This window comes from Macaca mulatta, chromosome 14 (assembly GCF_049350105.2).
Source record: "Macaca mulatta isolate MMU2019108-1 chromosome 14, T2T-MMU8v2.0, whole genome shotgun sequence".
Taxonomy (NCBI): domain Eukaryota; kingdom Metazoa; phylum Chordata; class Mammalia; order Primates; family Cercopithecidae; genus Macaca; species Macaca mulatta.
The window spans coordinates 14298162-14315019 of NC_133419.1; the positions used below are offsets into that span (position 1 = coordinate 14298162).

A 16858-nucleotide genomic window follows, 5' to 3' on the forward strand; every position below is an offset into this window, starting at 1 on the left:
CATTCATTGCTAAAGGAGCTTCTGCATTAATAAAACTTGTTTACAACAAGCCCATGAAAAGTTTGGGAATAAGTGAGAGTTGCCTTCTATGACGATTGTCTTCTTGGCCAATCTTCTTTGGGCACTCTACCCTAATGTTCTATCTCATGGGACCCAGTCCTTCTAGTCTACTATCATCCTAATCCCAGGGTTTACTCTGATCATTTCGCTCTTCCTTTAAGTTAAGAAAAAATTTCCCCCATCTCCTTCATTCTGGTTTGGTTCTCTGTGTGTTCTAAGGGTCTAGTCATATTTCCAGCAAACTTTTTCTTTTTTTTTGAGACAGGGTCTAACTCTTTCGCCCAGGCGGAAGTGCAGTGGGGCATTCATGGCTCACTGCACCCTTGACTTCCCTGGGCTCAAGTGATCCTCCCACCTCAGCCTCCTGAGTAGCTAGGACTACAGGCGTAGACACCATGCTCTGGTAATTTTTATATTTTTTGTAGAGATGGGGTTTTTCCATGTTGTCCAGGCTGGTCTGAAACTCCTGAGCTCAAGCAATCCACCCTCCCCGACCTCCCAAGGTGCCGGGATTACAGGCATGAGCCACCGCACCCAGCCCTGTCGCAAACATTTTTATGTATTAAGAGAATCCTTTTAGAGACAAAGTCTTAATCTTTGTAATGTAACCCAATTGTGATTTCTTAGCAGTGAATCTCACATATGGAAGAGATCACTACAGTTCATTCTTCATATTTTCTTCTTTCTGGGAGCAGAGTTTGATTTCATTCTCCAAGCTCCCTTGCAGTTAGGTGAGGCTATGTGACCAAGGGCTGACCAATGAATGTGGTCATAAGTAGTTCACTCCACTTCCAGGACTGTCTCATGAAGACACACCCTTCCCTTCCCCATAATTCTTTTTTTTTTTTTTTTGAGATAGAGTTTCGCTCTTTTTGCCCAGGCTGGAGTGCAATGGCACGATCTCGGCTCACCGCAACCTCCGCCTCCCGGATTCAAGCGATTCTCCTGCCTCAGCCTCCCAAGTAGCTGGGATTACAGGCATGTGCCACCACCCCGGCTAATTTTGTATTTTTAGTAGAGACAGGGTTTCTCCATGTTGGTCAGGCTGGTCTTGAACTCCCGACCTCAGGTGATCCACCTGCCTCGGCCTCCCAAAGTGCTGGGATTACAGGCGTGAGCTACTGTGCCCGGCGCCTTCCCCATAATTCTTAATTATCTCTCCCTTTCTCTATCTGCTGGCTGCGTGAACAGGACTATGAGGATCTAGAGAATGTGGAGCCCAAGACAGCACGAACATGTCCAGGCGAGGTGTCTCATGCCTGTAATTCTAGCATTTTGGGAAGCTGAGATGGAGGGATCATTTGAGCCCAAGAGTTTGAACCAGCCTGGGCAACTTAGTGAGACCTCATCTCTACGAAAAAAAAAAAAAAAAAAAAAACAAAATTAGCCAGACGTGGTGGTGCATGTCTGTAGTCCCAGCTATTCAAGAGGCTGAGGCAGGAGAATCACTTATTCTTAATTCTCTCTCCCTTTCTCCATCTGCTGGATCATGGACAGGATTCTGAGAATCTAGAGAATGTGGAGCCCAAGACGGAAGAAACCTGCATTTCTGAATGACAGTGTGGCACTGAGCCCTCTTTCCGCAGATCAGCATTGGTCTGTGACATGAGTAAGAAGTAAACTGTTGTTGTGGCTAACTGCTTAGACTGTGGATGCTTTCGTTGCAATGGTTGGCCTACTCTGATTGATAAATGTGTGCCAGCTGCTTTGGCTTGAGCTTTATCATAGTGGGGATCACAGGACAGTGAAGTCAATAGATCTTAGCAGAATATCAGTTGGATTGTCAGAGAAATCTCCTAGCATTATCCTTGTCTCTTTCACAACAGAGACTGGCAAATTCTCAGGTTCACTGATTAAACGATCCTGCTTTTTATACCCTTTCTTTACCTTTTAATAGATTGAGTGGCACAGGTAAAGGAGTGGTGAGATCCCTATGTACAGAAACAATGGGAAATTTGGGTCTGGCTAATCCTGCTATATAATGGGCAGTCAGTTGCTTCCCATGTGAGAACTTGGCATCTGCCTTTGCTCATTTTTTTCCCACACAATCAAAGGAGCTGTCCACAGCCTCAACAGTGATTCTTCTTTATGAACACTCTCACTAACTGCATTATCTCCTTCTCCTAGGAGGAAACTATGTCCTTGAAGTGAATTGGGGATTCTCTCTCCTCAACAGAAATCATGGGCTTGCATTGTTCAGGTGGTCATAAATGGAGTTATTCTTCCCAACTTTTCTTTTAAAGGTCCAGTGCCAATATTCACCCCAAGAGTGTATTACACCATGGCTACACTGAGTTCATGGTTGCACAAATGTGGCACAATCTCGCTTCATTGTCTTCCTTTGCACATGCTGGTTTCTTTTTGTCTTTTCTTTTTTTTTTGACAGGGTCTTGATCTGTCGCCCAGGCTGGAGTGCAGTAAAGTGAACATGGCTCACTGCAGTCTCAACCTCTTCTGCCTCAGTCTCTCGAGTAGCTGGGACTACAGGCATGCACTATTATGTCTGGCTAATTTTTATTTATTATTATTATTATTATTATTTTTGAGATAGAGTCTTGCTCTGTTGCCCAGGCTGGAGTGCAGTGGTGCAATCTCGGCTCACTGCAAGCTCAGCCTCCCAGGTTCATGCCATTCTCCCGCTTCAGCCTCCCCAGTAGTTGGGACTACAGGCGCCCACCACCATGGCTGGCTAATTTTATTTTTGTATTTTTAGTAGAGACAGGGTTTCACTGTGTTAGCTAGGATGGTCTCGATCTCCTGACCTCGTGATCTGCCTGCCTCAGCCTCCCAAAGTGCTGGGATTACAGGCATGAGCCACCACGCCCAGCCTGTTTATATTTTTTAAAAAGTATTTTGGGTTATGCCTCCAGGAAGGTGACTACATGTAATCTTTTTGCAGCAATCTGAAGCCCAGTACTTTCAGGCATATAGTGTATGTTCTATAAAAATTTGTGGAATGAATAATTGAAAGTGAGTAGGGAAAGACTTGAACGGATTTTGTCTTAAAGCAGTATCATCCACGTGGTCCCCAGCACATACTATCGAACAACTTCTTTTAGGACTCGATGGTAGCTGTAGGTATCTCTTTATTTTGGGCATGAACATGCTCTTTTCCCATTTTGAGAAAGCGAAATTTAATGTCTATTTTAAAATATGGGTACTATCTTATCCTTGTTGAGTTAAAACTCTTTCTGATTGTCCTAGCCGTTTCTTTAGTTTCCTCATGGCCAACTTCATTTCCTGATTCCTCAGCGTGTAGATTACAGGATTGAGCAAAGGAGAGATGACAGTGAAGGTGACAGAGATGGCGGTGTCTGTGGGGAGGGCAGTGAAGGGCCGGGCATAGACATAGATGCAGGGCACGAAATGCAGGGTCACCACAGTGATGTGGGAGGTGCAGGTGGAGATGGCTTTCCTCCTGCCTTCCCCAGTGTGAGACCTCAGCATCATCAAGATGACCATGTAAGATACGAGGAGAAAGAAGAATATAAACCAACTGACTAACCCATTGTTTGAAATCATCAGGAGCTCCAGAGTGAAGGTGTCAGTGCAGGCAAGTTTGAGGACCTGGGGAACATCGCAGTAGAAAGTGTCAAGAACATTGGGTCCACAGAAAGGGAGTGGGAGCAATGGAGAAATCTGTGCTATGGAGTGGACAAAGCCCCCCACCCAGGAAGCCACGATGAGGGCTGTGCATCGTCCCCTACTCATGATGGTCATATAGTGCAGGGGCTTGGAGATGGCTATGTAGCGGTCAAACGCCATCACGGAGAGAGAAAAAACGTCTGCTCCCCCAAGAAGGTGGAAGAAGAACATCTGAGTGACACAGCCACTGAACGAGATGGTTTTTCTCTCTGATAGAAGATCAATCAGGACCTTAGGAGCTGTGATGGAGGAAAAGCAGATGTCAAGAACAGACAGGTTGCGGAGCAGGAAGTACATGGGCGTGTGAAGGTGAGATTCACAGGTAACTGTAACCATGATGAGGAGGTTTCCCATCAGAGTTGTCATGTACACCAAAAACAGCAAGATAAATAAGATCCAGCTCAGTTCTCGGGACTGAGTAATTCCCAGAAAGATAAATTCTTTCACTCTGGTGTCATTTCCCTGATCCATTGAATCACAGATCCTTTATCAGGTTCATCTCTGGAAGAAATAATAGTGCAGTTAAATTATATTAACATGTCCTAAAATCTAGTGTGGTCTTTTAAGTTTTGGCTTAGAATTAGGAGGAAGTTCTTTTCTCTGTGCACTCGCTGTGTCTGCAAGTCACTATGCCACCACTGGATGAAAGATTACCCAAGTTTTTAATTCAGTCATCCAAGGAGACAAGGTTCTCTCATGGCTGCTGCTGAAACAGAGGTTGCAAGTCTGTGAATCTATTCAATTGTACTTTCACTATAAAATCTGACACCTAAAGTAATAAATAATAGGAAGAAATCTGAATATATTAAGAATTTCTGTTCATAAAGGCATCATTATAAGGGTAACCTGCAAATAGAGCAGGATATTTACAATATGTTTATCTGAGAAATGACTCATGTTCAGAATATACAAAGAGCCTCTACAAATCAGTAAAAAAGCTGGATGACCCAACCTCAAAATGGCAAAAGGTTGAAACCAATACTTCACAAAAGGGATATCCAAATGCCAATTTAACTTCATTAGTTAGAGCAATAAGCCACAATATACACACCAGAATGGCTAAATTGAAAAAGATAAAAACTGAAAAGATGAAAAAGTGGTGGTGAAGATGTGGAACAATTGGAGCTCTAATACGCTGCTAGTGGGTGTGTAAAATTGGTATAACCACTTTGCTATTTGAATATCTCTGCTAAGACTGTATATAGATATAGTTTTATATATGCATAGGAGGATATCTATATATCTACATGTATGATGATATATCTCTTTTAAAGGATCTATCTGTATGTCATTACCTATATATCTGCTAAGTACATATTTCTGCTTCTAGGAAATATGTACATATGTTCATCAAAAGACATGTCTTAGAATATTCATAGCAGCACTGTTATTTTTTATTTTTATTTTTTGAGACTCTGTCACCCAGGCTGGAGTGCAGTGGTGAGCTTATAGCTCACTGTAGCCTCTAACTTCTGGGCTCAAGCGATCCTCCCACCTCAGCCTCCCTAGTTGCTGGGACTTACAGGTGCCTGTCACTACACCTGAATAATTTTTTTCTTTTTCTTTTTTTTAAGCTGGAATAATTTTTAACTTTTTTTTAATAGAGTTGGGGTCTCCCTATGTTACCCAGGCTGGTCTCAAACTCCTGGCCTCAGGTGATCTTCCTACTTTGTCCTCTTAAGGTGCTGAGATTACAAGCATGAGCCACCACACCTGACCAGTAGCACTGATTATAATTTCTTCAAACTGGAAAATGACTCAGAAACCCATCAACAGTAGAAAAGATAAACAAATTGTGTTACATTCACACAATACTATACAGCAATGAGAATGATTTACACTATACATAATAATGTAAGTGAATCCCAGAAACATAATGTCATGCTGAATAATCCAGCGACCAAAGAGTATGCACTCTTCCATTTTATTCATATGTACAAAACTGAAGGGAGCCTAAGGGAGGCTTCTGGGCGCTGGTAATATTCTGTTTCTTGATCTGGGTGCTGGTTTACACCAGTAGTCATATTCCGCTGGTGTAAAAACATTCATTGAGTTGGCGGGGCGTGGTGACTCATGTAATCCAGCACTTTGGGAGGCCGAGGCGGGTGGAGGCCTGGCCAACATGGTAAAACCCCGTCTCTACTAAAAATACAAAAATTAACTGGGCGTGGTGGCATGTGCCTGTAGTTCTAGCTACTTGGGAGGTTGAGGCAGGAGAATCACTTGAACACAGGAGGTGGAGGTTGCAGTGAGCTGAGATCATGTCACTGCACTCCAGCCTGGTGACAGAGCGAGACTCTGTCTCAAAAAAAAAAAAAAAAAAAAGAAATTCATTGAGCTGTATATGTATGTGCATTTTTCTGTATGTTAACATATTATACTTCAGTATAAAGTTTTATTTTTTATTTTTATTTTTATTTTTTTTTGAGACGGAGTCTCACGCTGTTGCCCAGGCTGGAGTGCAGTGGCGCGATCTCGGCTCACTGCAAGCTCCGCCTCCCGGGTTCCCGCCATTCTCCTGCCTCAGCCTCCTGAGTAGCTGGGACTACAGGCGCCCGCCACCGCGCCCGGCTAATTTTTTGTATTTTTAGTAGAGACGGGGTTTCACTGTGGTCTCGATCTCCTGACCTTGTGATCCGCCCGCCTCGGCCTCCCAAAGTGCTGGGATTACAGGCTTGAGCCACCGCGCCCGGCCAGTATAAAGTTTTAAATAGCAAACATATAACATTTATCATTTATAACACTTTAATCTCATGGTTAAAGAATGAATTACATTTAAAGCAAAACTTAATGGACAACTCACTTTTATAACAGTTATTTTTATAGTTACATGGTTATAGTCTTCACCAGCTATCATCTGAGAGTAACCTTTTTGTTGTGTTGTTTTTTTGAGACAGGATTTCACTTCCATTGCCTAGGCTGGAGTGCAGTGGTGCAATCGTGGCTCGGTGCAATTGTGGCTCACTGCAACCTCCGCTTCCTGGGCTCAATTGATCCTCCCACCTCAGCCTCCCCAGTAGCTGGGACTACAGGCTGTGCCACCATGCCTGGCTAATTTTTTTGTATTTTTATAAAAAGACTGGGTTTCACCATGTTGCTCAGGCTGGTCTCAAACTCCTGGGCTCAAGTGATCCACCTGTCTGGACCTCCCAAAGTGCTGAGATTACAGGCAGGGGCCACTGTGACCATCCCAAGAGTTACCATTTTATTTTTTACTCACATATGGATTTTAGGTGTTCTTAAACTTTTGTGTTATGTAGGTGACCCTGGGTCCACATGTAGTTCTTTCTCTGATTCTGGCTTTAATTTCTCTATTTTTTTTTTTTTTTCCATTTTACTCTTCTAAACTTAGGGAAAAAAGTCCTTAAAAGACTATGCTTCCCTAAGCAGCACTCTTTCTTTTACTCACGTGGAAAAATGAGAGCTGTCTTTCCCATTCCCTTGGTATTTATTCAGATTCTCTCAATCACCCCCTAAGGTGTTTATGTCAACAACATGGGGGTGGCAAGAATAGGGGTTCAGAATAATCACCACAGATTTCAAGTCTCCAGAATCCTTGAAGGAAGAACTCCCTACACTGTACTTACCAGGGCTGGAAAGTGAAGCAATCATCTAAGAAGGCACCTTTGGTTAATCTGGAATGTAGACACGTATTTTAGTAAATGACAGCAGCCCACTCTAGGAACTTTCTTTTGGATATTGCAATAATCAGTCGATGGTTTTCAAATCTTCTGCTCAGGAAACCGCTGTGACAAGCCTAAGAGTGTCCTGTATCACCTGTCCTCTCCTTCCCTCCCCTATTTCTTTCTCCTGTTCTTTACTTTTTTCTATATTCTTTCTTATTTCCTTCCTCTATGTATGATTTCCATAACACAAAGGTGGTCTTTTTGAGGGAAAGGTGACTCAAATTAGATTCTTTCCTTAAGAAGTTTACAGTTAAGATAGAAAGAGTGGGCTGAGCGCAGTGGCTCATGCCTGTAATTCTGGCACTTTGGGAGGCCAAGGCAGGAGGATCACCTGAGGTCAGGAGTTCGAGACCAACCTGGCCAACATGGTGAAACCCCTTCTCTACTAAAAATACAAAAATTAGCTGGGCTTGATGGTGTGTGCCTGTAATCCCAGCTACTCTGGAGGCTGAGGCAGTAGAATCACCTGAATCTGGGAGGCAGAGGTTGGGGTGAGCTGAGATCATGCCACTGTACTTCAGCCTGGGCAGCAGAGCAAAACTCCATCTCAAACAAAACAAAACAAAACAAAACAAAAATATAAATCAAATTAATTTTTGCGTGCAGTTGTAAATATAGATATTTATATTATAAACCTATACTGGAAGAATATACACCATAATCCTCAATAAGAAATCCAGTCATCCAACTATCAAACCCCAGGACTTCCATGCAATTTTCAAGGTCTCAGCATTGTAGAAATGTGGGCAGAACGATGGAGCTCTGCTTTGCTAATTTTTTGTTTGCTTTTAGAGAACACTTATGGGGTGATTCTCATGTGTTATACCAACTGCTTCATTTTATCTTATTTTATTATTATTATTTTTGAGATGGAGTCTTGCCCTTGTTGCCCAGGCTGGAGTGCAGTGGCATGATCTCAGCTCACTGCAACCTCCGTGTCCCGGGTTCAAGCATTTCTCCTGCCTCAGCCTCCCAAGTAGCTGGGATTATAGACGCCTGCCACCACGCTCGGCTAATTTTTGTATTTTTAGTAGGGATGGGGTTTCACTATGTTGGCCAGGCTGGTCTCGAACTCCTAACCTCAGTTGATCTGCCCTCCTCGGCCTCCTAAAGTGCTGGGGTTACAGGAGTGAGCCAACGTGCCCGGCCTCCAACTGCTTCATTGTATCTGTTTCAGAATATGTAATATTCAGGTGAAATAGATATTATTATCCTGATTTTATAGATGAGGAAACTGAGGCACAGAAAGATTAAGTAACTTGCTTAAGGTCTCACAACTAGTAGAACTTTGTCTCAAACCAAGATTTGTCTTATTTCAAAGACTGACGCTCTTACCTACTTCAACTACACTTCTTCCTGATGTTGATCAGTCCTTCCCAGAAGATGCTGCAAAAGAAAGAGTTCACAAAAATTTTTAGCAAATCAAGTGAAAGTAGTATGAGTATAAGGTGGAGCTGTTAGAAGCCAGGATATGGCAAGCGAGAGGTATGGCTGGGAGTGACTTAGCGTGAGGTATGTCAGAGGTGACTTTGAAAAAAAAAAAGCAGAGTATGAAGAATCAGACTTTGCGGTATTTAGATACATTTTCACAAAGAACCTGCATCAACCACATAGTGTTCCAATGGCAAGGTACAGAAATGAGTTGTGAGCAACGTTATCTCAAACGTGAACTCCCCTTGAAAATAATAGACTGATAGGTTCCTATGGATTGTGTGTGTGTGTGTGTTTGAGACAAGGTCTTGCTCGGTCACCCAGGCTAGAGTGCAGTGGCATGATCATGACTTACTGCAGCCATGAACTTCTGAGATCAAGCAATCCTTCTGCCTCATCCTCCCAAAATGCTGATATTACAGGTGTTAGCCACTATGTCCCCCTAGAGGGTGTCTTTTACAGAGGGGGAAGGATACTTTGAAAGTATAGAATTATGCACAATGCATTGAAACACATGCACAATAAAGAGTGGGTGGGGGCCGGGCGCGGTGGCTCACACCTGTAAACCCAGCACTTTAGGAGGCTGAGGCTGGCGGATCACTTGAGGTCATGAGTTCGAGACCAGCCTGGCCAACATGGTGAAACCCTGCCTCTATTAAAATACAAAAATTAGCTGGGCATGGTGCTGCGCGCCTGTAATCCCAGCTACTTGGGAGGCTGAAGCAGGAGAATCACTTGAACCTGGGAGGCAGAGGTTGAAATGAGCTGAGATCACACCATGGCACATCAGCCTGGGCAACATCGAGACTCCATCTCAAAAAGAAAAAAAAAAAGCAGGTGGGGAAATGAATAAAAATACAGTTTCATGTGTTTTTGCAAGGTCACAAAAAAGATAATGAGGATTTCTTAAAAATCACCTCAAAGGGGACCCTTCTTTGGAAACAAGCTTATCAAGTATCTTGGATAAAGTCTGCAAACTGAGGGATCCCCCCCATACCCCAGCATCCCACTGAGCAAATTCTTCCTCATTCTCTACATTAAGTTGACTTTCTAGGATGCTCCACGTATCATGGTTTTCTCTTTTCCAATTTTGAAAATCCCTTACTCCTGATTGAATCCCTGAAACTTTTATTAGAAGCATTCATATTCAGTGGCACATTAAGGCACAGATAATCCAGTCATGAAAACATCTTACTCAAAGCCTCCAAAATTTTATTCCCAGCCAAGAGGCAAAACTGCATCTACTAAACTCAGGAATTACTGCCTTTAAAAGCTGTTTTTTCTATTCAGTCATCCTCCTGAGAGCTGGTAATGTCAGCACCTTCTCAAATACCTTTAATGAACTTTGAACCTCAATATCTCAACAAGTAAAATACAGCCACATTTCCTGAAGCCAACTGACCGTCTTCGTATATTTTGCAAGCCATACTTTCCCTCTTTCCAATAGTGAAAAACGACCTCTTTTCTTTGCTTCTTAAGAGTCTTGGCTTCTATAGGAACATTCTACACATTTGCAGCATTTCTCAAAATTCAGCATGAACAGCTTTTCAGTTTCAGAAGTTCATAGGCACTAATACTAACTGCTGGTTTATTCTTCAAGTGGGAAATTGATCCTCTTATGATGCTCCAGCTGCGTTTTAGAAGAAATAGGTACTGGGGAAATTCTCTGTTTAATGTAAAGCTTACCTCAAGGTGAGTGATTTCGTTATCTTCTTTCCTCAGATGGGAAAAGGCAACCTCAGGTAATTACAGTATTCTGACTCTTTTCTGCCTTATTACATTTTGGCCACCTGTATTAGTCTCTCAGCGACAAGCCCAAGATAGGAATTAGCAAAGGGAATATTGTTAGGCAGGAATGTGGAAGCTCAGTGGCCAACACAATACACTACAATACAACTCAGGAGTTCCTGTGGGAGTCATTAAAGTGTCACCAAGTGCTCTCTCTCTTTTGTTCTCTCTCCCTCTTTCTCATTTTTTCTCTGTTCCCTCTCATACATACATGCAGACGCCCCAGTGCACTCAGGACATACCCTTTCCTCTAGAGGAAACACGTGAGACAGTGCATTTTCCCATTGGCCCAGGAAGAAAGTGTTTTGTTAAACCACACCAATGACTGTGCAGTCTTCCTCTTGACCAAAGTCACTTTGCCTGCAATCAGCTAGGAAATGAAACTTCAATAAATAAAAGAGTAGCGATGAAAAATTCAAAACTCTGTGGCTACTGTCAGAGCAGCTCTCAGAGACTGTGTAGATTTATGTAAGCATTTTTCTATTTAATTAATTAATTAATTTAGTTTCTGAGATGCAGTTTTGCTCTTGTTGCCCAGGCTGGAGTTCAATGGTGTGATCTTGGCTCACTGCAACCTCTGCCTCCCAGGTTCAAGTGATTCTCCTGCCTCAGCCTCCCAAGTGGCTGGGATTACAGACACCTGCCACCACACCCGGCCAGCTTTGTATTTTTAGTAGAAATGGGGCTTCACCATGTTGGTCAGGCTGTTCCTGACCTCAGGTGCTGCAACTGCCTTTGCCTCCCAAAGTGCTGGGATTACGAGCTTGAGCCATAGCGCCCGGCCATATTTTCTGTTTAAAGCAACATGTACGTTGTCCCAGGACAGTTTTTTTTTTTTTTAATACAGTGTCTCACTCTGTTGTCCAGGCTGGAGTTGTACTGTGGCATGATCCCAACTCACTGCAATCTCTGCCTCCTGGGTTCAAGTGATCTTCCTGTCTCAGCCTCCCAAGTAGCTGGGATTACAGGCACGAGCCACTATGCCCAGTTAATTTTTGTATTTTTAGTAGAGATGCGATTTCACCATGTTGGCCAGGCTGGTCTTGAACTCTTGGCCTCAAATGATCCTCCTGCTTTGGCCTCCCAAAGGGCTGAGATTACAGGCATGAGCCACTGTGCCCTGTCAGCCCCTACAGTTATTTCAACCTACATCTCTGAAATGTATAGCTCACTTCACATCTAGGGACAGCTCTTGATATTCATCAACTCAGTTACTTCATAATTATTTTACGTTATTTTTTCACGCTTACCCAGAGATATTCATTATGAAAACATTTGATTTGGGGAGCGCATATACAAATGAGCAGTTTGAAAACCACGTGTGTCTCCAGAGTCAGTTGACTTTTCTACAGTTCTTAGCAGCAGAGCTTAAAAAATAGTGAAAGCATGAAAGCATACAACAATCATTTCACAATGTATATGTATAATAAAACATCACATTGTACTGTGCACTGTCAATATGTATAATTTTTATTTATCTATGACAGCTGCTTGGGATGCTGAGGCAGGAGAATTGCTTGAACCCAGGAGGCAGAGGTTGCAGTGAGCCAAGATCACACCACTGCACTCCAGTCTAGGTGACAGAGCAAGACTCCATCTCAAAAACAAAACAAAACAAAATAAAAAAGTAAAAACTAGGCCGAGTGCGGTGGCTCACGCCTGTAATCCTAACACTTTGGGAGGCTGAGGTAGGCAGATCACCTGAGGTCAGGAGTTTGAGGCTAGCCTGGCCAACATGGTGAAACCCCATCTCTATTAAAAATACAAAAATTAGCCGAGTGTGGTGGTGGGCGTCCGTAATCCCAGCTACCTAGGAGGCTGAGACAGGAGAATTGTTGGAACCCAGGACATGAAGCCTGCAGTGAGCCGGGATCACACCACTGTCTCCAGCTTAGGTGACAGAGCGAGACTCCATCTCAAAAAACGAACAACAAAACAAACAAAAACTAGTAAAAACTAGTTTAAGTGGGAAAAATGCTACACAACTTGTGATTTTATGTCACTGTAGATACTTGTTTGTGTGATCAGATGCAATTGCTTTTTCTGTCCTGACTTATTGAATCAGCTTATGTTGCATGTTTAGACACGGTCATGAGGAAGTCAACTCTTGGCAATGATATGCCAAGAGTTCCTGGGTTCTTGATCTCTTGGGATTCTGCTTCTGAGTCAGGCCCTACAGATCTGTGGTGTCATCTGATTCTGATATAGAGATAAAAAATTGATCTGAGTGAGTCACAAGAGTTAGGAAGAAAAGAAAAGGGCAAAGGACAGATTGGCATGAAATGGGCTATTAAGCGGCTTGTAGTGTGTATTTTTTCATAGGCGATTTCATAAAGAAAAGCCTAGGGACTCTTGAGACCAAACCTACTTGGGCAAACATAGCAGGACCCTATGAATTGATTTGGCAAGTGTGACTTTTTATTAGAATCTGTTTGCTTGCAGAAGTAAGTTAATATTGTAAGAAGTTAGAGTTTGTCGATCAGGTGAAAGGAAGTGGCAAACATTTGAGCCAGTTAGTTCATGAATGCTTATAGGGCCAGGCAGGATCCAATGAGAGACTTAGGTAAAGTTTGTCTTCAACATTCACTATCCTTCAACATTCGTTATCCTTTGGCTAATTTACTCTCCTTGGGCTCTCTGTTCCATCCCATGGGGCCTGTCCTCTTGGCTACTCTGAAAGCCAGGGTTTATTTTTGACCCATTATTTTCTTTTGATATTAAATTCTCCTGTACTGTTTCTCTCATTAGCTTAAGGGTGACTTTTTTTTTTCTTCTTTTTTTCTTGAGACAGAGTCTCACACTGTTGCCCAGGCTGAAGTGCAGTGGCACAATCTTGGCTCACTGCAACCTCCGCCTCCCAGGTTCAAATGATTCTCCCGCTTCAGCCTCCTGAGTAGCTGGGATTACAGGTGCCTACCACCACGCCCGGCTATTTTTTTGTGTGTGTTTTTAGTAGAGATGGGGTTTCACCATGTTGGGCAGGCTGGTCTTGAACTCCCGACCTCAGGTGATCCACCTGCCTCGGTCTCCCAAAGTGCTGGGATTATTGGCATGAGCCACTGCACCCGCCCAGGGTGACTCTTTAAGCCTCATAAATAACAAGCAAACCTACTGTCATGTTTTAATAATAGCTAGACATTTTAACATGATAGATGTTTTGAGCTCAATATACATTTTCATGTTTTCTACTCAACCAGTTTTATCTAAAAATGAGGAGTATGGGTCATATGGGGGAAGGGTGTGACAGGCCAATGGGAAACAGAAGGTGTGTTAGGCAAACCAATAAAGGTAATATTAATAATAACATTTATCTTTCATTGCACATTTATTCTCTGCCAGGTTTCATATGTTTCATGTATACCATCTCATTTTGTCCTTTACACAACCTCATGAGGTGGATATTATAATGGGAATCTTTGTGTAGGTGAACTATGACCTTTGGAGAGAGAGATGAAATAACTTGCTCAGGATCACACAGCTGGTGAATGGCAGAAATAGGATTCATACCTGGGTCTGTATGATTCTGAAACTAGAACTTTCATCCACCATGCTTTACTGCTGTCTCTCACTAGCCTATACCTATACTGCCTCTTCACGAACACTAGAAGTTTGAAAAAATAGACCGGGTAGAGTTTTCCCTTCTCTAACTCTCCCATCCTGTCTCTTTCCAGTGAAAAGAAATGTGAATTCTCAATGGCAAGGCCAAGTCAAAACTGACCCTTGTAAGGCTACAACTGGAAAATCAGTCCTTTGAAGGTAGAGCTAGATTGCTTCATGTGTGTGGTTCCTGAAGTCTTGCCTTTATCCAAACTCATCAGGAGAATGTCTGGCATGTCTAGTTCTGCATTAAGATACATACCTTTAGGCCATGATGAGAAATCTTCCCAAGCCTCATCAATCTTGATAGGAATCCAGGAGGATAACCATTATGAACCTATGAAGTTCTCAGTAGCTCATGAGCCCACTTTAATTTAACTCAGGAGAGGCCAATTTCTCAAACTCCAGTAGGCCGTACATACCCACGTATATGTACACCAGAGGCGCTGATCATGAGATCCTTCTGGAACAGGGTTATAGTTTGGTATAGACAAGTCCAACAATGTAATACATTACATTCATGTGGTGGAAGAACAATGGGTTGGGCATCTGAAGATGTCTCTGTAATTAACTTAATATAAGACCTTGAATATATCACTTTATCTCTCTGGGCTTTTATTTCCTTATCTTCTGAAAAAAATGTTGGACTTAATCATCTTATCTGCCTGCCATATAGCTGTCTTGATTGACATACGGTTACTTGGTCTTTGGAAAAATAACAGTCAGTTCACTCTTATAACACTAGTTACTTCATGCTGCACAGAAGCTTGGGTTATCAGTTATCTACTAACTTAAATAGGAAGACAAATTGTTCGTAGTCAGTATAGTTGGTTTACTGACAGTGTATCTGTGTATGTAAATGTGAATTCATGGGAAAAATAATATAAGGTGTCCTTGATGATGAAGAGCTGAATTTGTTGTCTTTTCTTTTCTTTTCTTCAAGATGGAGTCTCGCTGTGTTGCAGTGGCGTGATCTCGGCTCACTGCAACCTCTGCCTCCCGGGTTCAAGTAATTCTCCTGCCTCAGCCTCCTGCGTAGCTGGGACTACAGGCACACACCACCATGCCCAGCTAATTTTTGTATTTTTAGTAGAGATGGGGTTTCACCATGTTGGCCAGGATGGTCTCGATCTCTTGACCTCACGATCTACCTGCCTTGGCCTCCCAAAGTATTGGGATTATAGGCGTGAGCTACCGCACCTGGCCTGAATTTGTTTTCTATTCCCTTTCAGAAGGCACGAGTCTTCTCTTCAGTCTTTTCATGGCTGACATCATTTCCTGGTTCCTCAGAGTGTAGATCAAAGGATTCAGCAGAGGGGAGATGACAGTGAAGGTGATAGAGACGGCCTTATCTGTGGGGAGGACAGTGAAGGGCCGGGCATAGACATAGATGCAGGGCACGAAATGGAGGGTCACCACAGTGATGTGGGAGGTGCAAGTGGAGATGGCTTTCCTCCTGCCCTTTCCTGCCTGAGACCTCAGCATCATTAGGATGACGGTGTAGGACACAAGCAGGAAGGTAAACCACAAGGTAGTGACCAGGCCATTGTTGGAAATCATCAGAAGCTCAAGAACAAAAGTGTCAGTGCAAGCGAGTTTGAGGACCTGGGGGACATCACAGTAGAAAGTGTCAAGAACATTGGGTCCACAGAAAGGGAGGGGCAGCAACAGGGAGATCTGCACGATGGAGTGGACAAAGCCCCCAACCCAGGAGGCAGAGATGAGGGCAGTGCATCGACCCCTACTCATGATGGTCACATAGTGCAAGGGCTTGGAGATGGCCATGTAGCGGTCAAACGCCATCACAGAGAGAGAAAAAATGTCTGCCCCACCAAGGAGGTGGAAGAGAAATATCTGTGTCATGCAGCTTGTATAGGATATGGTCTTTTTCTTTGACAGAAGGTCCAGCAAGACTTTAGGAGCAGTTATGGAGGAGAAGCAGATGTCAAGGATGGCTAGATTGCAGAGCAGGAAGTACATGGGGGTGTGAAGGCGAGACTCACAAGTCACAGTGACCATGATGAGGAGGTTTCCCAGCAGAGTCGTCATGTACACAAGACATAAAAAAAGAAACAAGACCAAGCTCAGGTCTTGGGATTGAGTAAGTCCCAGAAATATAAATTCTTTTACTCTGGTGACATTTCCCAACTCCATTGAATCATGTTTTCTCTTTCCTGAATATCTTGGAAAAAATAATGTTATTTCAGAAAGTGTTTACTCTCTCTTAACAGATTCAAGTATTTGGCTTGAAAACTTGTAAGATATTACCACCACATGAAATACAATTTCAAGTTTATTGCCAATGCATGTAAAATGACATTTTATTACACAATCATGCATACACTTATGTAAATTACAATTTTTAAAAATGTATAAAATGCATAAAATAATGTTCCAGTTATTCAAGATACTTAGAACATTATTCAAGATAAACAGAGGGGGATGTTAACTATTTAGAAAGAGACTTGTGGCATGGGAAATATAAAAATGGGGTTAGTTTGTTGTGTGAGTAAGGCAGTGCTTACTTGGTGTGACTAGAACACCTTGAGTTTCACAGGGCTGAGGATTTTGTTGTTTTTTTCCGAGACTGGATGCTCCATTTAAATGGTTCTAAGAACCCCTGTCTGCAAAATGGCCCCCCACTGGATTGA

At 42.8% G+C, this 16858-nt stretch overlaps 2 protein-coding genes across 2 annotated transcripts; both read right to left on the reverse strand.

Annotated features, from left to right (window-relative positions):
* Window positions 1-3227: 3227 nt before the first annotated feature.
* Window positions 3228-4176, reverse strand: OR4D9 (olfactory receptor 4D9; the record flags this gene model as incomplete). Its single annotated transcript, NM_001193500.1, is given in 1 exon segment — window positions 3228-4176. A coding segment is annotated over 1 exon segment (949 nt), but the record flags the coding sequence as incomplete, so codon positions are not given.
* Window positions 4177-15425: 11249 nt separating this feature from the next.
* On the reverse strand, window positions 15426-16361 carry OR4D11 (olfactory receptor, family 4, subfamily D, member 11). Its single transcript, NM_001193875.1, is given in 1 exon segment — window positions 15426-16361. A coding segment is annotated over 1 exon segment (936 nt).
* Window positions 16362-16858: the final 497 nt, after the last annotated feature.